Here is a 24,724-nt window from a genome sequence, read left to right as displayed (position 1 = left end):
TATTAGAAGAAATAATACATACTTGGATTCAACATCCAATTTGCTATAAATTTTCGGGAGAACACTGTCATTTAACAAACTCTCCATAATAAAATATTACTTGTATTCACGTACATCTCATGTAATTTACATAATAGTGTACTATATTAGGCACCCAATTCTGAGCCATATATGGATAATAAAAAGTTGGGATAATCATGGTTTAAAATGAAGGAAGTGGATTCAGGGCTGTAAGATTCTTCACCACCAGAGTGCATCATATGTGTAATCCTTCTCTTTTTTAATTCCAAAGACATAATTAAATTCCACACACACACCAGTTAGTAATGGCACAGACATGTTTTCCAAATACAGGAAATATAATTTTAATTTTAACATTCAGTAATTAAATACCATATAACTTCTCATATCACTTATATGGATAGCACACATTTTTTTTTTTTTTTGCGTTATTTGTCCGATGTGCTTCTAGAATAGGGAGGCTTCCAGACGTGGATCATTGGGGTAGCAGCAACGTGTATCTTCTGCTTCCCCGCACAGCATGCAACTCATCTCGTAATATTGATAGTCATCTTCGACCCAGAAGCGGTGAGCGTGGGTAGCTATCACATGATTACAATTCCCACAAACATCTGTAAATATGAAGAATACAATAACACAATACCGTGATTGGAACAATGAAAAAATAACCTGCAAGTGGAAGAATAAAACCTGTAACAATGTTTTGGTCCAATTTGGAGCACTAACTAATTAATGGTCCAAATCGGATCGAAGCGCTGTCATAGGTTTTAGTCTCCTATGTGTGGCTTATCTGAAAATATGAATACATGTATATTAATATGTACAGTATAGAATGAGCTGTTGGAGTGTGAGCGAGGTAATATTTTGCGAGGGGATTCAGGGACAGCTGTTAGCCAGACTTGAGTCCTGGAAATGTAAAGTACAATGCCTGCACTTTAAAGGAGGGGTTTGGGATATTGGCGGTTTGGAGGGACTTCTAAACCGTTGTCTCTGTCCACCTCTGCAAAGACAGCGATTATGTACGAGTAAGGTGAAAGTGTTGAATGATGATGAAAGTATTTTCTTTCTGGGGATTTTCTCTCTTTTTGGGTCACCCTGCCTCGGTGGGTGACAACCGATGTGTTAACAAAAAAAAAAAAAAAAAAACATACCACGGCCGGGGATAGCCTGCAGTATGATTTGTTTGCAATCGTGTCATTACAATTTCGTGAGTCATATACAGTATAGTGTCTACTATAAGATCACAGTAAAGAGGTGATATAATTTGCAGAACAACCACTGTCAAAAAAAATAGTGAAATTCCAAGCACTTTCATGATTTCTCACATCATCAAGGAACAGTTACTTGATAATGTGAGAAATCATGAAAGTGTTTGGAATTTCACTATTTTTTTCACAATGGTTGTTCTGCAGTATAGTATATGCATATCTAATAATCAATGTATTTGTAACTACCATTTTTTTATTGCAGAGGAAAAGAGGTTAGGTTTACGGTGTTTCATCAGCAATTACAATATTTTAAAATATAATTAACTACTTTCAATAAAAGGTTTGATGAACCACTCTGACAATAACCTGTCAGTAAAGGTTCGATGAACCACTCTGACAATAACCTGTCAGTAAAGGTTCCGTGAACCACTCTGACAATAACCTGTCAGTAAAGGTTCGATGAACCACTCTGATAATAACCTGTCAGTAAAGGTTCGATGAACCACTCTGATAATAACCTGTCAGTAAAGGTTCGATGAACCACTCTGATAATAACCTGTCAGTAAAGGTTCGATGAACCACTCTGATAATAACCTGTCAGTAAAGGTTCGATGAACCACTCTGACAATAACCTGTCAGTAAAGGTTCGATGAACCACTCTGATAATAACCTGTCAGTAAAGGTTCGATGAACCACTCTGATAATAACCTGTCAGTAAAGGTTCGATGAACCACTCTGACAATAACCTGTCAGTAAAGGTTCGATGAACCACTCTGACAATAACCTGTCAGTAAAGGTTCGATGAACCACTCTGACAATAACCTGTCAGTAAAGGTTCGATGAACCACTCTGATAATAACCTGTCAGTAAAGGTTCGATGAACCACTCTGATAATAACCTGTCAGTAAAGGTTCGATGAACCACTCTGATAATAACCTGTCAGTAAAGGTTCGATGAACCACTCTGATAATAACCTGTCAGTAAAGGTTCGATGAACCACTCTGATAATAACCTGTCAGTAAAGGTTCCGTGAACCACTCTGATAATAACCTGTCAGTAAAGGTTCCGTGAACCACTCTGACAATAACCTGTCAGTAAAGGTTCCGTGAACCACTCTGACAATAACCTGTCAGTAAAGGTTCCGTGAACCACTCTGACAATAACCTGTCAGTAAAGGTTCCGTGAACCACTCTGACAATAACCTGTCAGTAAAGGTTCCGTGAACCACTCTGACAATAACCTGTCAGTAAAGGTTCCGTGAACCACTCTGACAATAACCTGTCAGTAAAGGTTCGATGAACCACTCTGACAATAACCTGTCAGTAAAGGTTCGATGAACCACACTGACAATAACCTGTCAGTAAAGGTTCGATGAACCACTCTGACAATAACCTGTCAGTAAAGGTTCGATGAACCACTCTGACAATAACCTGTCAGTAAAGGTTCGATGAACCACTCTGACAATAACCTGTCAGTAAAGGTTCGATGAACCACTCTGATAATAACCTGTCAGTAAAGGTTCGATGAACCACTCTGATAATAACCTGTCAGTAAAGGTTCCGTGAACCACTCTGATAATAACCTGTCAGTAAAGGTTCCGTGAACCACTCTGACAATAACCTGTCAGTAAAGGTTCCGTGAACCACTCTGACAATAACCTGTCAGTAAAGGTTCCATGAACCACTCTGACAATAACCTGTCAGTAAAGGTTCCGTGAACCACTCTGACAATAACCTGTCAGTAAAGGTTCCGTGAACCACTCTGACAATAACCTGTCAGTAAAGGTTCGATGAACCACTCTGACAATAACATGTCAGTAAAGGTTCGATGAACCACTCTGACAATAACCTGTCAGTAAAGGTTCGATGAACCACTCTGACAATAACCTGTCAGTAAAGGTTCCATGAACCACTCTGACAATAACATGTCAATAAAGGTTCCGTGAACCACTCTGACAATAACCTGTCAGTAAAGGTTCCGTGAACCACTCTGACAATAACCTGTCAGTAACCCTCTTGCTGCATCAGCAGTGGACACTCACCACTTTTGAACCAGATATTCTTAGTTTCCTTCTCTTTTATTGTTTGTGTTGTCAGTTGTAAGTAATATTTAGTTAATAAGTACCACACATGTGCAACAGTTATGTAACTTTATTCTGAAATGATTCCCCTACAGAGTAAGCTTGAAGAATTGAGACACTTATGCAACACATGGGAATCTTTATTGAAGAAACGTTTCGCCACACAGTGGCTTCATCAGTCCAATACAAAGTAGAAATGGGTAAGGAGAGGAGGAGTTTGAGGTAATCAGTCCCTCAACCTGGAATCGATGTGTTTAGTCCATCACTCTTGTAGGAAGTGCAGCATAGGGCCAGAGAGGTGGCTTATAAGCTTCTTTAGTCAAGTACACAGGAAGCAGTAGAGATGTGAAGACGATGTAATCAGTCCCTCACCCTTAAGGACGTACTTTTGAGGTGGTCATTCCTTCGGCACTTTTTTTTTTGACAGCTTTAAGCTTAATTTGCAAAATATTGGTCCCTATCAGTTCAGATAATTTCTGAAATTGCCACTGAATATTGTATAAGGTGACCTAAACTGTTATTGCTGTATAACAATAGCAAGGTGACCTAAACTGTTATTGCTGTATAACAATAGCAAGGTGACCTAAACTGTTATTGCTGTATAACAATAGCAAGGTGACCTAAACTGTTATTGCTGTATAACAATAGCAAGGTGACCTAAACTGTTATTGCTGTATAACAATAGCAAGTGAAAAATGGCTGGTTATTATAACACTGATCAAGCCAAAAATCATGCCTTATTTTAAGGCTAATTTTCTCCCTTAACCCTTTGACTGTTTACGTCGTATAAATACGTCTTATGCGCCACTGTTTCTGACGTATATATACTCAATAATTCTAGTGGCTTCAAATCAAGCGGAAGAAAGCTGGCAGGCCCACATGTGAGAGAATGGGTCTGTGTGGTCAGTGTGCACCACATAAAAAAAATCCTGCAGCACACAGTGTGTAATGAGAAAAAAAAAAAATCTGATCGTTTTTTTGGATTAAAGCGCCGACTTTGAGGTGTATTTTCGTATAGTATTTATCGATGTATTTGCGTTTTCATGGTCTTAGGTGATAAAATGGAAAACATATTACAGAAATAGAGATGATTTTCATTACTTTGACGATGAAAACGACCTTGAAACTGAGCTCAAAGTAGCGGAAATGTTCGATTTTTACCAATGTTCAGGAGTAAACAAATCACACCACACGTCCAATACACACCAACTGGGGAGTCTAATATTCTTACACTAGTGCACTGATATTATTTATACCATTTTTACAATAATGCAGTAGTCTGCATAACAGTAAATTTTGTATTTTTTTGTATGAATAAAAAATCAAAATAGAAAGCAATAGTAATATAAAAGGGGCCTAGAGACATGACTAATGAACAGAGGATATGTTATTTTAGTGCCAAGAATGTCTACCTTGTTTATTCTGGACCCTATTTTGAAATTGGCATCTTTTTTAGTTTGCATGAAATTGGCCAAATTGCCAATTTCTGACCACCATATTGGGTAGTCCAAATTGGTAAATGGGAGGTTTCTTGTACTCAACTGATAGATAAAATGGAGTTCTAAAGAAATAGCTATGAGTTTGGTCAACTGGAACAACAGAATTGGCTGAAAATAGGGCTCAAAGTCGGCGAAATCGCCGATACGCATATGTCGCCGAGACCGCTAACTTCGCGGGAGCGTAATTCCATGAGTTTTCGACCAAATTTCGAACTTTTGGTGTCATTACCACCGGGAAAAGATTCTCTATCATTTCATAAGAAAAAATAATTTTTTTTTTTTCAAAAATTTATCTACATAGAATGAGTTTCAGAAAGGGGCCTGCAACAGTCAAAGGGTTAAAGGGCAAAATGACTATTAAGAAAATAGATATCTTGTAGTTTAGAATCTACTTTTTCTAGTGAAGATTTTTAAGAAAATCATTCATGCTACTTTTTTGTTATTGGTCTTCAAAAATGGCCTAAAATTAACCGTGATGTATGTGAGGGCATTTTTAGGTACCATTATTACAGGAATTAAAAACGTCTGGAGTCTGGTATTTTATAATCGTGATGATATCCACTTCGGTAGCTGGCTACAATAAATAATACTACAATAATGTTTTCCTTGAGAGATACAGGCAGCTGAATTCAAGGTACAATTTTAAGTGACAGATTTATTTGCCTACTTTGGCTTCATACTCTGAAAAATGTAAAAGCGTATAAGTTATAGGACTGCAGTTTTTTTAAATCAGCTCCAAAAGTTGTATAGGCATAATACAGGAAGTTTTCAACTTACAAACATGTTAGGGACCTGAATTATGTATAATATTCATAATACGGACTTGATTCCTGGGGCTGAGAAGTACAGTGCCGGCACTCTGAAGGAGCGGTGTTAATGTTGCAGTTTTATAACTGTAGTGTAAGTGTGCCTCTGGCAAGAGTGATGGAGTGAATGATGATTAAATTTTTTCTTTTTCGGACCACCCTACATTGGTGGGAAACGGCCGATGTGTTAATAATAAAAAAAAATCATAATACATGAAGTCTTCAACTTATGAACACGTTGGGGACCTTCTGTATTGTGAATAATAATGACATAATAATATACATAATAATGATATAATACACAATACTGAAGATCTCGAATGCGTTCGTAATTTAAGGACTTACTGTATAAGGCCCAATTTAGGGCAAATCCTTGTATGATAAAAAAGCTTAACCTTCAACATATTTCACATTCACACTTCCCATCGAAAATACATTTAAAAATCTACTATTAATAAAAATATTCAAAGTACAAGGTGTAGTGAATAAAGGCAAACTTTGCATAACTATGGTCTTGACTGCATAAACAATTAAATGTCCACCGTCTATAAACATTGTATCATGTCTCTCTATAAACATTGTATCATGTCTATAAACATTGTATCATGTTTCTATAAACATTGTATCATGTCTCTATAAACATTGTATCATGTCTCTATAAACATTGTATCATGTCTCTCTATAAACATTGTATCATGTCTCTATAAACATTGTATCATGTCTCTCTATAAACATTGTATCATGTCTCTATAAACATTGTATCATGTCTCTCTATAAACATTGTATCATGTCTCTCTATAAACATTGTATCATGTCTCTCTATAAACATTGTATCATGTCTCTCTATAAACATTGTATCATGTCTCTCTATAAACATTGTATCATGTCTCTCTATAAACATTGTATCATGCAGAAATAAATCCTCATATGGTGAAAAAAATATACTCTGTATATTCTTACACCTTCATGCAATAGTCTTTTCTCAGAGAATAAACTGAAGAGAGAGAAATAATCAGCAGACAAACTTACAATAAACTGGAGAGAAACAGTCAGCAGACAAACTTGCAATAAACTGGAGAGAAACAGTCAGCAGACAAACTTGCAATAAACTGGAGAGAAACAGTCAGCAGACAAACTTGCAATAAACTGGAGAGAAACAGTCAGCAGACAAACTTGCAATAAACTGGAGAGAAACAGTCAGCAGACAAACTTGCAATAAACTGGAGAGAAACAGTCAGCAGACAAACTTGCAATAAACTGGAGAGAAACAGTCAGCAGACAAACTTACAATAAACTGGAGAGAAACAGTCAGCAGACAAACTTACAATAAACTGGAGAGAAAAGCAGACACTTACAATAAACTGGAGAGAAACAGTCAGCAGACACAATAAACTGGAGAGAAACAGTCAGCAGACACAATAAACTGGAGAGAAACAGTCAGCAGACACAATAAACTGGAGAGAAACAGTCAGCAGACACTTACAATAAACTGGAGAGAAACAGCCAGCAGACAAACTTACAATAAACTGGAGAGAAACAGTCAGCAGACAAACTTACGGTCATATTCTGTAACTTCCTGTGGAGAATCCTGTGTAGTTGAAGTCGTTGAGTTGATGACACCGAGTGTATCTTTGTGGCCACACCCGCGACACTCTCGCAGGTTTGCCAGGTACGTTCCTGTGTCCAGACACACTGTACCCTGCAAGTAAACTCCTCATTATTTTTCAAAGTTGAGCACTGAACCCATAAGCAATTAGTTATTGTTATTATGGTTTTAAGTTTGCACAAAATGCTCTGTGTAAATATGGACTTTCTACATGCAGATTTAAATGTCACCCATCCCTGTACATGTGGTATATCATTGTTAAATAAAGTGTTATTATTAATATTATTACTATTATATTATTATTATTTTATTATTATTCTATATTATTATTATTATTATTACCATTATGCTACAGCCTCTTCTCACTTAAAGACGGAATTGCATTCCTAAGACCACGTCAGTAAACGAATTCGTCGTTAAGTGAGGAGCATACTATAACAGTAGTGGGTTTGTGTCAACCATCTTTGATATGTTTTAATGTCACCTTTGCATCATTTATAACATTTCTGGTACAAGAATAAATCCTTTCAGATCACAAGAATCTTCATGGTACCCCATTTTTGGATCCTGCAAGCATTTTCAGGCTTTCTCCACTGATGATAAAACTGGGTACCAAATATTTAATAAAGCTATAAAAGGGAACTGTTGGTATATTTTTAAATGTTTATACAGTAGTGTACTGAATATTGTAATAAGCAGAATATGTAGAGGAAATCAGCTCTAGTATACATTATTTAGGCATGCATACTCGTCCGAAAGCCCGTCGTAAGTCCGAGGAGTCGGTAAATAAGTACGTTGCTAAATGAGGAGAGGCTGTATGCCCATACAGTTAAACCTCGGTTGCTGATTGCATTACTTGTGAAACAAATTGGTTTTCGGATGATGTGTTTAAGAAAACAAAAATGTCCTGGTTTTCGTACGTTCTCTCAGTTGTTGACGGACAAGTTTTTTGTATGTACAGAATGGGACACAGCGGCTGAGGACACATTCTCACGGAATATGTACTGGACAATGAGTCGACAGCGTGGGTATGAGTCAATATAGCCACTAACTAGCATGTTGTAAATATCTCTTGGGCTTTTCTTGTGCATCCTGTGATTTTTTTGTTATTTTTGCAGTTTTGGTGCAGTTTTTTTATTGCAAGATAAGCCATGATGGGTCCTAAGAGTCAGTGAACCAGAAAAAAGTGTTAATGGTGAAAAGAGATAAAGGAGAGAAACAACATTAGGTCTCCTCTGACAGGTAAGAGGCAGTTAAATTTTCATTTACAGTGGACGCCCGGTTTACGATATTATTTCATTCCAGAAGTATGTTCAGGTGCCAGTACTGACCGAATTTGTTCCCATAAGGAATATTGTGAAGTAGATTAGTCCATTTCAGACCCCCAAACATACACGTACAAACGCACTTACATAAATACACTTACATAATTGGTCGCATTCGGAGCTGATCGTAAACCGGGGGTCCACTGTACTCTACAGTATTTCATTAAACTTTCATTTAGTATTCATTTTTACAGTTTCCCTGTTCTGTATAATTTTATACATTGTTTTATGTAGTAGTTAGTACATTCATATCATCATTTGAGGTCTGGAACGGATTAATTCTATTTACATTAATCTGTACGGGAAAAATTCCTTCAACTGTCATCGATTTTAGTTGTTGAATCGACATCTGTAATGAACTAAATTCGAAAACCAAAGTTCCACTGTATAAAAATATTCCACAATTGAAAAATATTCAGAATCCGCTTCCAGTCCCAAACATTTCATATAAAGGATTCTCAACTGTATACAATTAAGGTGACTTATATACTACAACATACTATATAGAAATACCCTTTTTTGTGCATGGTGTTTCTGGCAGCCTTAAAACCAAATTATTACAAATATATGAGAATATAAATACACCTACCATCCGACTTACGACCGAGTTCGGTTCCGAGAAACCGGTTGTAAGTCGAACTTTACTACTGAATATCAACAAAACATTTTTGTAATGACTTAATTTTATTGTTTTATTTTGATATTTCATGTTTTACTTTACATTTTATGCTGTTAGTACTGTATTTTATACTGTAAGGTTTAGGATAAACACTCTGTACAACACAAATACTTGTTTATTTCCCAGAAATTTGGCATAAAAAACACTGTCGTAAGTCGAGTGGTCGTAAGTCGAGCAGGTCGTAAGTCGGATGGTAGGTGTACATAGTTTTTAAAATACAAGCAGGCCCCATTTACTCTGCTTCACTGATGCAGCGCTTGTCAGTTTCACTGATGCAGCGCTTGTCAGTTTCACTGATGCAGCGCTTGTCAGTTTCACTGATGCAGCGCTTGTCAGTTTCACTGATGCAGCGCTTGTCAGTTTCACTGATGCAGCGCTTGTCAGTTTCACTGATGCAGCGCTTGTCAGTTTCACTGATGCAGCGCTTGTCAGTTTCACTGATGCAGCGCTTGTCAGTTTCACTGATGCAGCGCTTGTCAGTTTCACTGATGCAGCGCTTGTCAGTTTCACTGATGCAGCGCTTGTCAGTTTCACTGATGCAGCGCTTGTCAGTTTCACTGATGCAGCGCTTGTCAGTTTCACTGATGCAGCGCTTGTCAGTTTCACTGATGCAGCGCTTGTCAGTTTCACTGATGCAGCGCTTGTCAGTTACGTATACCCAGTCTTTATTTATTTCGACTTCCTACACTAAATATATTCACCATTGACTATAAGCTATGCATGAAAATATTTGAAGGTAAAGTAATTTGTGTGTATTGTATATGCATTTTTAAGCCTAGCTCTATTGCTTACCTAATATATAGCAGTGTAAACATGTTACCTGGCTGTTATAGAGTGGAAAAAGGAGTTTCACTTTACAGCAATGTTTTGCTTTACAGCAGTAGCCCAGACCCTAACTTGCTGTATAAGTGGGGCCCTCCTGTATTTAACCCGTAAACGGTCCAAACGTATATATACGTTTTTTCAACATTTGAAAGTACAGTGGAACCTCAAAAATCGAACTGCTCCCAACTCAACCAATTATGTAAGTGTATTTTTGTAAGTGCTTTTATAAGTGTATTTTTGAGGGTCTTAAATGGACTAATCTAATTTACATTATTCCTGATGGGAATAAATTCGTTCGGTAGTGGCACTCAAACAGCCTTCTGGACCAAAGAAAGTTCGATTTTTGAGGTTCCACTGTATGTAAAAAAAAGTAGATCTTCTTTTTGTTTTTTTACACTTGAAAATGTGTAAAAAAAACTTTGATTTACTTGTTTTTTTTGTTACATTTGAAAATATGTAAAAAAAACGTAGATCTACTTTTGTAGCGCTACACACGTGAACGTAGATCTGTTTGGACCGTTTACGAGTTAATGTTTAAATTTCGATATTGGTACTGCATACTCGTACTCACCCTGTCTGGATATTCTTCTTTAACACAATCTTGACACATCCTCACGTCTTACATAGTTATATCAAGTTGTATTATCTGAAAAGCGATATTAATGAATATAATGGTTTTTTAAAAAGTGCGAGGTGTCATCCAAAGATAACACGTTAGTCATCACTGGAACCCTAGCTGTCTCATTCAGAAGAATAAACACCTCAAAATACACGATGATCCGTAAGATTTGCTGCGATTTTTAACCCAGAGGGTTAGTCACCCCTTATTATTATATTATAATCATGGGGGAGCACTAAAGCTGTAGGGATTATACAGCACATGTGGGGGGTGGAGGTTAGCCATCCAGGATAACCCAAGGAAGTCAGTGCGTCGTCAAGGACTGTCTGTCTTATTTCCATTGTGGTCCTTTAATCTTGTCACCCAGAATGCCACCCACACCAGGTGGCTAAGACCCAGGTACCTAATAACTGCTAGGTGAACAGGGGCAGCAGGTGTAAGGTTACTAATACCCATGTACCTACTTGCTGCTAGGTGAACATGGACAGCAAGTGTAAGGTAACTAACACCCAGGTACCTACTTACTGCTAGGTGAACAGTGACAGCAGGTGTAAGGTGACGAACACCCAGGTACCTACTTACTGCGAGGTGAACATTATTATAACCAAAACCAAGCACTTAACCCACTAGAATCATGTGAGGTGAACAGGGACAGTAAGTATAAGGAAACATGACCATCATTTTCACCCGTGCCGGAGATCAAACCATGGACACCAAGAATGTGAGCTGAATGTGCTATCAATCACAAGGTGGATTTAATTAGATTACGTTTATTACTATCTACTAAAAAAATCTCAAATAAAAATTCAGTTAAATATTGTATAATTCAAATTATAATCATTAGTGTACCTGTTATTGTAAGCTGATTTTTTCCTATTTAATGTACATGAAGGATCCCATATCCGCAGAGGATGTGTTCCAAGCACCTGTCGCGGATTCCGAAACCGCGGATAGCAGCGAACCTTATACAGTGGACCCCTGGATAACGATATTATTTCAATCCAGAAGTCTGTTTGGGTGCCGTTATAGACCGAATTTGTTCCCATAAGAGATATTGTGAATTAGATTAGTCCGTTTCAGACCCCCAAAAATACACCTACAAAAGCACTTACAAAAATACACTTACATAATTGGTCGAGTTGGGAGCTGATCGTTATGCGGGGGTCCACTGTATATAAGTCCTATACATACTGTATTTCGTGGCTTATAAGACCTGTTTTAGTTTCAGTGGCTTGGCGTCAGACGTAACTGGGAGAGCTACAGCCCAACCCACAACACAAACTTATACCTCCCATCAATGATCTTCGGTTTATAGGACGCAGGCTGGTTTTTGGAGACATTTTATGGGAAAAAAATGGGTCTTATAAGCCGCAAAATATGGCACCTATTGTAAAGTTTAATTGATAAATTCCGCACAATAAGTGTAACATGTCATAGTGGTGTAACATGTCACAGTGGTGTAACATGTTACAGTGTAGTAACACGTCACAGTTGTGTAACAGGTCACAGTGTTGTAACAAACATCACAGTGTAGTAACACACGTCACAGTAGTGTAACACGTCACAGTGTTGTAACATGTCACAGTGTTGTAACACATGTCACAGCGTATTAATGCACATCACAGTGTAACATGTCACAGTGATGTAACACATGTCACAGTAGTGTAACACATGTCACAGTAGTGTAACACACATCACAGAAGTGTAACACATCACAGTGGTGTAAAATGTCAGTGGTGCAACACGTCACAGTGGTGTAACACACGTCACAGTAGTGTAAAACACATCAGTGGTATAACACGTCACAGTGGTGTAACATATGTCACAGCAGTGTAACACACGTCACAGTGGTGTAACACGTCACAGTAGTAACACATCAGTGTAACATGTAGTGTAGTAACACACGTCATTGTAACACGCCACAGTGGTGTAACTCACGTCACAGTGTTGTAACATATGTCAGTGTTGTAACATGTCATAGTGTTGTAACACCTCACAGTAGTGTAACATGTCACAGTAGTAACACGTCACAGTAGTGTAACACGTCACATTGTAGTAACACGTAATTGTAACACGTCACAGTGTAGTAACGCGTCACAGTAGTGTAACACACGTCACTGTAGTAACACGCCAGTGTTGTAACACGTCACAGTGTTGTAACACACGTCACAGTGTTGTAACATATGTCAGTGTTGTAACACGTCACAGTAGTGTAACACACGTCACAGTGTAATAACACGACACAGTAGTGTAACACACGTCACAGTGTTGTAACACATCACAGCGTTGTAACACATCACAGTAGTGTAATACACGTTAGTGCTGTAGCAAACGTCACATTGTAACACGTCACAGCGTTGTAACACGTCACAGTAGTGTAACACGTCACAGTAGTGTAACACGTCACAGTGTTGTAACAGGTCACAGTGTTGTAACACGTCACAGTGTTGTAACACGTCACAGTAGTGTAACACGTCACAGTGTAGCAACACGTCAGTGTAGTAACACGCGTCACAGTGTAACACGTCACATTGTTGTAACACACATCAGTGTAGTAACACGTCACAGTAGTGTAACGTCACAGTAGTGGTAACACGTCACAGTGTACTAACACGTCAGTGTTGTAACACACGTCACAGTGTTGTAACACGTCACAGTAGTGGTAACACGTCAGTGTTGTAACACGTCACAGTGTTGTAACACGTCACGGTGTTGTAACACGTCACAGTAGTGTAACACGTCACAGTGTAGTAACACGTCACATTGTAGTAACACACGTCACAGTGTTGTACCACACCTCACAGTGTAGTAACACACGTCACAGTAGTGCAACGTCAGTGTAGTAACACGTCACAGTGTTGTAACACACGTCAGTGTTGTAACTCGTCACAGTGTAGTAACACGTCACAGTGTAACACGTCACAGCGTTGTAACACGTCACAGCGTTGTAACACGTCACAGTGTTGTAACACGTCACATTGTAGTAACACACGTAACAGTGTTGTAACACGTCACAATGTAGTAACACATCACAGTGTAGTAACACGTCACAGTGTAGTAACACGTCACATTGTAGTAACACATCACAGTGTAGTAACACATCACAGTGTAGTAACACATCACAGTGTAGTAACACGTCACAATGTAGTAACACATCACAGTGTAGTAACACATCACAGTGTAGTAACACGTCACAGTGTAGTAACACACGTCAGTGTAGTAACACGTCACATTGTAACACACGTCACAGTGTAGTAACACACGTCACAGTGTAGTAACACGTCACAGTGTAGTAACACACGTCACATTGTAGTAACACGTCACAGTGTAGTAACACACGCCACAGTGTAGTAACACGTCACAATAGTGTAACACGTCACAGTGTAGTAACACGTCACATTGTAACATGTCAGTGTAACACGTCACAGTGTAGTAACACACGTCACATTTTAGTAACACGTCAGTGTAGTAACACACGTCACAGTAGTGTAACACGCCACAGTGTAGTAACACGTCACAGTAGTGTAACACGTCACAGTGTAGTAACACGTCACAGTGTAGTAACACACGTCACATTGTAGTAACACACATCACAGTGTAGTAACACACGTCACAGTGTAGTAACACACGCCACAGTGTAATAACACACATCACAGTGTAGTAACACACATCACAGTGTAGTAACACACGTCACAGTGTAGTAATGCACATCACAGTGTAGTAACACACGTCACAGTAGTGTAACACACATCACAGTGTAGTAACACACGTCACAGTGTAGTAACACACATCACAGTGTAGTAACACACATCACAGTGTAGTAACACACATCACAGTGTAGTAACACACATCACAGTGTAGTAACACGTCACAGTAGTGTAAGACACATCACAGTGTAGTAACAAACATCACAGTGTAGTAACACGTCACAGTGTAGTAACACACATCACAGTGTAGTAACTCACATCACAGTAGTGTAACACACATCACAGTGTAGTAACACATCACAGTGTAGTAACACACATCACAGTAGTGTAACACATATCACAGTGTAGTAACACACGTCACAGTGTAGTAACACACATCAGTGTAGTAACACACGTCACAGTGTAGTAACACACATCACAGTGTAGTAACACACATCACAGTGTAGTAACACGTCACAGTGTAGTAACACACATCACAGTGTAGTAACACGTCACAGTAGTGTAACACGTCACAGTGTAGTAACACGTCACATTGCAGTAACACAGATCACAGTGTAGTAACACAGATCACAGTGTAGTAACACACATCACAGTGTAGTAACACACATCACAGTGTAGTAACACACGTCACAGTGTAGTAACACACAGTGTAGGAACACACGTCACAGTGTAGTAACACACATCACAGTGTAGTAACACACGTCACAGTGTAGTAACACACATCACACTGTAGTAACACACATCACAGTGTAGTAACACACGTCACAGTGTAGTAACACACATCACAGTGTAGTAACACACATCACAGTGTAGTAACACATCACAGTGTAGTAACACACGTCACAGTGTAGTAACACATCACAGTGTAGTAACACACGTCACAGTGTAGTAACACACATCACAGTGTAGTAACACACATCACAGTGTAGTAACACACATCACAGTGTAGTAACACACATCACAGTGTAGTAACGTCACAGTGTAGTAACACATCACAGTGTAGTAACACATCACAGTGTAGTAACACACGTCAGTGTAGTAACACACGTCACAGTGTAGTAACACACATCACAGTGTAGTAACACACATCACAGTGTAGTAACACACGTCACAGTGTAGTAACACATCACAGTGTAGTAACACATCACAGTGTAGTAACACAGATCACAGTAACACACGTCACAGTGTAGTAACACACATCACAGTGTAGTAACACACATCACAGTGTAGTAACACACATCAGTGTAGTAACACACATCACAGTGTAGTAACACACATCACAGTGTAGTAACACACGTCACAGTGTAGTAAGACACGTCACAGTGTAGTAACACACGTCACATTGTAGTAACACACATCACAGTGTAGTAACACACATCACAGTGTAGTAACACAGATCACAGTGTAGTAACACACATCACAGTGTAGTAACACACATCACAGTGTAGTAACACACATCACAGTGTAGTAACACACATCACAGTGTAGTAACACACATCACAGTAGTAACACACATCACAGTAGTAACACACATCACAGTGTAGTAACACAGATCACAGTGTAGTAACACACATCACAGTAGTGTAACACACATCACAGTGTAGTAACACACATCACAGTGTAGTAACACACATCACAGTGTAGTAACACACATCACAGTGTAGTAACACACGTCACAGTGTAGTAACACGTCACAGTGTAGTAACACACGTCACAGTGTAGTAACACACATCACAGTGTAATAACACATCACAGTGTAGTAACACACGTCACAGTGTAGTAACACACTTCACAGTGTAGTAACACACATCACAGCGTAGTAACACGTCACAGTGTAGTAAGACACGTCACAGTGTAGTAACACACGTCACAGTGTAGTAACACACATCAGTGTAGTAACACACATCACAGTGTAGTAACACACGTCACAGTGTAGTAACACACATCACAGTGTAGTAACACACATCACAGTGTAGTAACACACGTCACAGTGTAGTAACACACATCACAGTGTAGTAACACACATCACAGTGTAGTAACACACGTCACAGTGTAGTAACACACGTCACAGTGTAGTAACACACATCACAGTGTAGTAACACAGATCACAGTGTAGTAACACAGATCACAGTGTAGTAACACATCACAGTGTAGTAACACATCACAGTGTAGTAACACACGTCACAATGTAGTAACACACATCACAGTGTGGTAACACACATCTCAGTGTAGTAACACACATCACAGTGTAGTAACACGTCACAGTGTAGTAACACATCACAGTGTAGTAACACATCACAGTGTAGTAACACACATCACAGTGTAGTAACACACATCACAGTGTAGTAACACACATCACAGTGTAGTAACACACATCACAGTGTAGTAACACGTCACAGTAGTGTAAGACACATCACAGTGTAGTAACAAACATCACAGTGTAGTAACACGTCACAGTGTAGTAACACACATCACAGTGTAGTAACTCACATCACAGTAGTGTAACACACATCACAGTGTAGTAACACACATCACAGTGTAGTAACACACATCACAGTAGTGTAACACATATCACAGTGTAGTAACACACGTCACAGTGTAGTAACACACATCAGTGTAGTAACACACATCACAGTGTAGTAACACACGTCACAGTGTAGTAACACATCACAGTGTAGTAACACATCACAGTGTAGTAACACACGTCACAGTGTAGTAACACACATCACAGTGTAGTAACACACATCACAGTGTAGTAACACACGTCACAGTGTAGTAACACATCACAGTGTAGTAACACATCACAGTGTAGTAACACACATCACAGTAACACACGTCACAGTGTAGTAACACACATCACAGTGTAGTAACACACATCACAGTGTAGTAACACACATCAGTGTAGTAACACACATCACAGTGTAGTAACACACATCACAGTGTAGTAACACACGTCACAGTGTAGTAAGACACGTCACAGTGTAGTAACACACGTCACATTGTAGTAACACACATCACAGTGTAGTAACACACATCACAGTGTAGTAACACAGATCACAGTGTAGTAACACACATCACAGTGTAGTAACACACATCACAGTGTAGTAACACACATCACAGTGTAGTAACACACATCACAGTAGTAACACACATCACAGTAGTAACACACATCACAGTGTAGTAACACAGATCACAGTGTAGTAACACACATCACAGTAGTGTAACACACATCACAGTGTAGTAACACACATCACAGTGTAGTAACACACATCACAGTGTAGTAACACACATCACAGTGTAGTAACACACATCACAGTGTAGTAACACACGTCACAGTGTAGTAACACGTCACAGTGTAGTAACACACGTCACAGTGTAGTAACACACATCACAGTGTAATAACACATCACAGTGTAGTAACACACGTCACAGTGTAGTAACACACTTCACAGTGTAGTAACACACATCACAGCGTAGTAACACGTCACAGTGTAGTAAGACACGTCACAGTGTAGTAACACACGTCACAGTGTAGTAACACACATCAGTGTAGTAACACACATCACAGTGTAGTAACACACGTCACAGTGTAGTAACACACATCACAGTGTAGTAACACACATCACAGTGTAGTAACACACGTCACAGTGTAGTAACACACATCACAGTGTAGTAACACACATCACAGTGTAGTAACACACGTCACAGTGTAGTAACACACGTCACAGTGTAGTAACACAGATCACAGTGTAGTAACACACATCACAGTGTAGTAACACAGATCACAGTGTAGTAACACATCACAGTGTAGTAACACATCACAGTGTAGTAACACACGTCACAGTGTAGTAACACACATCACAGTGTGGTAACACACATCTCAGTGTAGTAACACACATCACAGTGTAGTAACACGTCACAGTGTAGTAACACATCACAGTGTAGTAACACATCACAGTGTAGTAACACACGTCACAGTGTAGTAACACACCACAGTGTAGTAACACACGTCACAGTGTAGTAACACATCACAGTGTAGTATCACACTTCAGTGTGGTAACACACATCACAGTGTAGTAACACACATCACAGTGTAGTAACACACATCACAGTGTAGTAACACACGTCACAGTGTAGTAACACACATCACAGTGTAGTAACACACATCACAGTGTAGCAACACACATCACAGTGTAGTAACACACATCACAGTGTAGTAACACACGTCACAGTGTAGTAACACACATCACAGTGTAGTAACACACGTCACAGTGTAGTAACACATCACAGTGTAGTAACACACATCACAGTGTAGTAACACACGTCACAGTGTAGTAACACACATCACAGTGTAGTAACACACATCACAGTGTAGTAACACATCACAGTGTAGTAACACACATCACAGTGTAGTAACACACATCACAGTGTAGCAACACACATCACAGTGTAGTAACACACATCACAGTGTAGTAACACACGTCACAGTGTAGTAACACACATCACAGTGTAGTAACACACGTCACAGTGTAGTAACACACATCACAGTGTAGTAACACACATCACAGTGTAGTAACACACATCACAGTGTAGTAACACACATCACAGTGTAGTAACACACATCACAGTGTAGTAACACACGTCACAGTGTAGTAACACACGTCACAGTGTAGTAACACACGTCACAGTAGTGTAACACGTCACAGGAGACACACCGTAACACAATAACAGTAGCACAACAACACTCACAGTGTTGCCATAACCCAAGTAAAGTAGCGGAACTCTCCAGTATGTAGCGGAAATATACACACATACATACATATATACATATATATATATATATATATATATATATATATATATATATATATATATATAATATATATATATATATATATATATATATATATATATATATATATATATATATATGTCGTGCCGAATAGGTAAAATTGGTAAATTAGCGAGAACTTATTTAAAATTCAATACTTTATAAAAAGAATTAAAATCGGGTGTAATCGGCGCCTATGTATGTTGTATCTAAAGGACCCCAGTGGAAATAAGTCACTGTGTCTGACTTTATTGTGTTATCCCAGGTTGTCTACACACATACTGCTATGTATGATAATTCTATGTAACTGTATTTCTGTATTCCTGAATAAACTTACTTACTAATCGGCAATAATTGGGAACCATGATATTAATATCGTAGGTATCTGGAAGTGTTCAGATCCATGTTAATTTAGCTGGAATAGAGGTGATAAGGAAGGTAATATTGGACACGGTGTTTGGCCGGGATTTGTTCATTGGACCACAATGGAACTAAGCCACTCTGATTTTACTGTGTTATCCCAGGTTGTCTACACATATACTGCTATGTATGATAATCTATGTAACTGTATTTATGTATACCTGAATAAACTTACTAACAATAATCCTCGCCCCCTGGAATATGGTATCTCATCAATTAGGTAAAATATTTAATATTGGCCAATATACAGAATATCTGCCTTCTAAGGGAGGCTTAAGGATAAGCAAGATAATTTGGTAAGTGAATTTATTTATGTACACTTTTGGTATTCTGTCGAAGATCAAAATGAATTTTTTATGAGAGAGCCACAAAATTTGATTAACACAAGCCTATCCGATGTTATCCTGACGCCAAATGACTTCGAACAGGCGATAAATGACATGTCCATGCACTCTACCCCAGGGCCAGACTCATGGAACTCTGTTCATCAAGAACTGCAAGAAGCCTCTATCACGAGCCTTTTCCATCCTATGGAGAGGGAGCATGGACACGGGGGTCGTCCCACAGTTACTAAAAACAACAGACATAGCCCCACTCCACAAAGGGGGCAGTAAAGCAACAGCAAAGAACTACAGACCAATAGCACTAACATCCCATATCATAAAAATCTTTGAAAGGGTCCTAAGAAGCAAGATCACCACCCATCTAGAAACCCATCAGTTACACAACCCAGGGCAACATGGGTTTAGAACAGGTCGCTCCTGTCTGTCTCAACTACTGGATCACTACGACAAGGTCCTAAATGCACTAGAAGATAAAAAGAATGCAGATGTAATATATACAGACTTTGCAAAAGCCTTCGACAAGTGTGACCATGGCGTAATAGCGCACAAAATGCGTGCTAAAGGAATAACATGAAAAGTCGGTCGATGGATCTATAATTTCCTCACTAACAGAACACTGAGAGTAGTCGTCAACAGAGTAAAGTCCGAGGCAGCTACGGTGAAAAGCTCTGTTCCACAAGGCACAGTACTCGCTCCCATCTTGTTCCTCATCCTCATATCCGACATAGACAAGGATGTCAGCCACAGCACCGTGTCTTCCTTTGCAGATGACACCCGAATCTGCATGACAGTGTCTTCCATTGCAGACACTGCAAGGCTCCAGGCGGACATCAACCAAATCTTTCAGTGGGCTGCAGAAAACAATATGAAGTTCAACGATGAGAAATTTCAATTACTCAGATATGGTAAACATGAGGAAATTAAATCTTCATCAGAGTACAAAACAAATTCTGGCCACAAAATAGAGCGAAACACCAACGTCAAAGACCTGGGAGTGATCATGTCGGAGGATCTCACCTTCAAGGACCATAACATTGTATCAATCGCATCTGCTAGAAAAATGACAGGATGGATAATGAGAACCTTCAAAACTAGGGAGGCTAAGCCCATGATGACACTCTTCAGGTCACTTGTTCTATCTAGGCTGGAATATTGCTGCACACTAACAGCACCTTTCAAGGCAGGTGAAATTGCTGACCTAGAAAATGTACAGAGAACCTTCACGGCGCGCATAACGGAGATAAAACACCTCAATTACTGGGAGCGCTTGAGGTTCCTGAACCTGTATTCCCTGGAACGCAGGAGGGAGAGATACATGATTATATACACCTGGAAAATCCTAGAGGGACTAGTACCGAACTTGCACACGAAAATCACTCACTACGAAAGCAAAAGACTTGGCAGACGATGCAACATCCCCCCAATGAAAAGCAGGGGTGTCACTAGCACGTTAAGAGACCATACAATAAGTGTCAGGGGCCCGAGACTGTTCAACTGCCTCCCAGCATACATGAGGGGGATTACCAACAGACCCCTGGCAGTCTTCAAGCTGGCACTGGACAAGCACCTAAAGTCGGTTCCTGACCAGCCGGGCTGTGGCTCGTACGTTGGTTTGCGTGCAGCCAGCAGCAACAGCCTGGTTGATCAGGCTCTGATCCACCAGGAGGCCTGGTCACAGACCGGGCCGCGGGGGCGTTGACCCCCGGAACTCTCTCCAGGTAAACTCCAGGTAAACATGTAATAAATTGTGAACCACCCAACTTCTTAATGTCAAGTCAGTAAATCAGATTTATACAGTCCACAGCCTAATTTACTGGTGTTACTGGTTTAATTTCTCTTAATTCTGGAATTATATGTTCCAAAGAAAAGGTCTAGATTGTGTGAGTGAGGGCAGGTGGGTAGGTGGGCATGGAAGGAAGGACAGTGAAACGCCCCACTGTTGCTAAAGTCCTACCTGTCTCCCAGGTATAACTAGTATAACAGTAAGTGTAATGTCTGTTTTAGTTGTGCTGAGAGTTTTAAACTGTGTGTGTGTGTAATAATTCAGGATTGTACCTGTAACCCTCACATATATAATTTCTCACGACATGATAGAAGTACAGACATGTATGTGCAGGACTCCAGACCAATATGAAGTGATCAGTGAACCATGTCCTACATGTGAAGATATCCTAAACAACACTGATTCGAACCTCTGCCTATAAAGAATTAACTTTGTGGCACTTGAGGTCTGCTCAAGGCACATTCCTTTAAGGTAAAGGAAGAGAAGATGTAAACTAGAAAGAGAGAGACGTTCCCCATGCAGGCAAAGGTGAAGAGTCACAGAACTGCTGAGAGGGGCCGGTATATCTGAAATATGAAGGGAGGAAATGGTCAGAGAAATAGCAAATATCGAACTCAAGCTTAAGGTATCATACGGGAGACACGAAATTCAGGAAGAAGCCGTTAATAAAACTGGAAAACTGAAGCAAAATACTTTTCTTCTGTCAAATCTAAGGCAAAAGCATGTAAACAGTACACCATTATGACAAGGATAAAAAACAAAATACGTGATAAAAGAATAACAGGAAAAGTTGGTAGATGGATCTATAACTTTCTAAAACAAATAGAAAACAAATAATAAGCAGAGTAAAGCCTGAGGCAGATCCAGTGAAAAGCTCTGTTCCACAAGGCACAGTACTGGATCCCATCCTGTCCTTCATATTTGACATAGAGATGTGAGCCACAGCACTGTGTCGTCTTCCTTTCGGATTACACCCAGATTTGCATGGCAGTGTTATTTATTTATTTAGAAATTTAGCATACAAACAGAGGTACAAAAAATACAGGTAAGAGCAGCATGCCAAAGCCACTTATATGCATAGCATTACGGGCTGGCTTAAAATTAACTTAAGATTAACTAAGCAATGATGAAATCAGTGATAAAACATTATTGTAAACAGATAATTATAAAATACAAATGAGTATTACAAAGACAGGTCATATGGTTGCTTGCATTGCTGTTCATTCAGTAGAATGGAGTATTCTGTTAGGTAGTGTATTTATCCATCAAAGAAACTGCAATTATTATTATTATAATCAAGGGGGAAGAGCTAAACCCGGAGGATTATACAGCACCTGGGAGGGGGGGGATGTGGAAGTCATTCAGGCTTAATTCGGGGAACTGGAGCACAGATACTTGTGCAGATATCAACCAAATCTTTAAATGGGCCGCAGAAAACAATGTGAAGTTCAGTGAAGAGAAATTTCATTTATTCTGATATGGAAACCTTGAGGAAATTAAAACTGTGTCAGAGTATAAAACAAATTCAAACCACACAACAGAGCGAGAAAATAATGTGAAGGACCTGGGAGTGATAATGCTAGAGGATCTCACTTTCAAAGACCACAACAATGTCTCTACCACATCTGCTAGAAAAATGATAGGATGGATAATGAGAACCTTCAAAACTAGAGATGCCAAGCCCATGATGATTCTCTTCAAATCGCTTGTTCTCTCTAGGCTGGAACATTGTCGTACAGTATTGGCCCCCTTCAAGGCTGGCGACATTGCAGACCTGGAGAGTGTACAAAGAACTTTCACAGCACACATAATTATGATAACGCATAAATTACTGGGAACGGTTGAACTTCCTTGATTTGTATTCCCTGGAACGCTGGCGACAAATATACACTTGGAAAAACCTAGACGGACTAGTCTCAAATTTGCGCACAAATTCCTACGAGACTGGGCACGAGATGCAATATACCTCCAATGAAAAGCAGGGGCGCCACGAGTACACTGAGAGACAACACTATAAGTGTCCGGGGCCCAAGACTGTTCATCTGCCTCCCAGCATACGTAAAGGGGATTACCAATAGACCCCTGGCTGTCTTCAAGTCCCCTGGTTCTCCTCAAGACCCCGGACTGTCTTCAAGATCCCTGGCTGTCTTCAATTCCCCTGGTTGTCTTCAAGACCCCTGGTTGTCTTCAAGACCCCTGGTTGTCTTCAAGACTCCTGGTTGTCTTCAAAACCCCTGACTGTCTTCAAGACCCCTGGTTGTCTTCAAGACCCCTGGTTGTCTTCAAAACCCCTGACTGTCTTCAAGACCCCTGGTTGTCTTCAAAACCCCTGACTGTCTTCAAGACCCCTGGTTGTCTTCAAAACCCCTGACTGTCTTCAAGACCCCTGGTTGTCTTCAAGATCCCTGGTTGTCTTCAAGACCCCTGGTTGTCTTCAAGACCCCTGGTTGTCTTCAAGACCCCTGGTTGTCTTCAAGACCCCTGGTTGTCTTCAAGACCTCTGGTTGTCTTCAAGACCCCTGGTTGTCTTCAAGACCCCTGGTTGTCTTCAAGACCTCTGGTTGTCTTCAAGACCCCTGGTTGTCTTCAAGACCCCTGGTTGTCTTCAAGACCCCTGGTTGTCTTCAAGACCTCTGGTTGTCTTCAAGACCACTGGTTGTCTTCAAGACCCCTGGTTGTCTTCAAGACCTCTGGTTGTCTTCAAGACCCCTGGTTGTCTTCAAGACCCCTGGTTGTCTTCAAGACCTCTGGTTGTCTTCAAGACCCCTGGTTGTCTTCAAGACCTCTGGTTGTCTTCAAGACCCCTGGTTGTCTTCAAGACCTCTGGTTGTCTTCAAGACCCCTGGTTGTCTTCAAGACCCCTGGTTGTCTTCAAGACCCCTGGTTGTCTTCAAGACCCCTGGTTGTCTTCAAGAAGACGCTGGACAGGCACTTATAGTACCTGACCAGCCGGGCTGTGGTTCCTACTGCG

The 24,724-nt window shown here is 39.8% G+C and overlaps 1 protein-coding gene across 8 annotated transcripts; it reads right to left on the bottom strand.

The window, feature by feature from the left end:
• Positions 1 to 468: 468 nt before the first annotated feature.
• Positions 469 to 19,134, bottom strand: LOC128705020 (protein Churchill). 8 transcript variants are annotated; one of them, XM_070105138.1, is made up of 5 exons: positions 19,091 to 19,107; positions 11,795 to 11,991; positions 10,621 to 10,695; positions 7,172 to 7,313; positions 469 to 632 (listed from the first exon to the last, which is right to left on the bottom strand). In XM_070105138.1, exons 3-5 carry the CDS (start codon positions 10,657 to 10,659, stop codon positions 469 to 471), a joined length of 345 nt encoding a protein of 114 aa, XP_069961239.1. In that variant the 5' UTR covers positions 10,660 to 10,695; positions 11,795 to 11,991; positions 19,091 to 19,107. The 8 variants fall into 8 exon arrangements, with proteins under 8 accessions (XP_069961239.1, XP_069961240.1, XP_069961237.1 ...); XM_070105139.1 differs by lacking the exon at positions 19,091 to 19,107 and adding an exon at positions 11,518 to 11,646 and having other exon boundaries at positions 11,795 to 12,174; XM_070105136.1 differs by lacking the exon at positions 11,795 to 11,991 and having other exon boundaries at positions 19,091 to 19,134.
• Positions 19,135 to 24,724: the final 5,590 nt, after the last annotated feature.

The sequence above is a fragment of the Cherax quadricarinatus genome, chromosome 97 (assembly GCF_038502225.1).
Source record: "Cherax quadricarinatus isolate ZL_2023a chromosome 97, ASM3850222v1, whole genome shotgun sequence".
Taxonomy (NCBI): Eukaryota; Metazoa; Arthropoda; class Malacostraca; order Decapoda; family Parastacidae; genus Cherax; species Cherax quadricarinatus.
Note: the sequence above shows the minus strand (reverse complement) of the source record. Positions and strands in the feature narration are given on the sequence as shown.

What these genes read in the sequence shown, in the direction of transcription:
- LOC128705020 (XM_070105136.1), bottom strand. Translation starts at nt 10,659, where the DNA reads ATGTGTCAAGATTGTGTTAAAGAAGAATATCCAGACAGG. An exon ending in AAGAAGAATATCCAGACAGG is followed by an intron (nt 7,314 to 10,620) that starts GTGAGTACGAGT and finishes GTTTACTTGCAG; the next exon opens with GGTACAGTGTGTCTGGACAC. An exon ending in GGAAGTTACAGAATATGACC is followed by an intron (nt 633 to 7,171) that starts GTAAGTTTGTCT and finishes TCATATTTACAG; the next exon opens with ATGTTTGTGGGAATTGTAAT.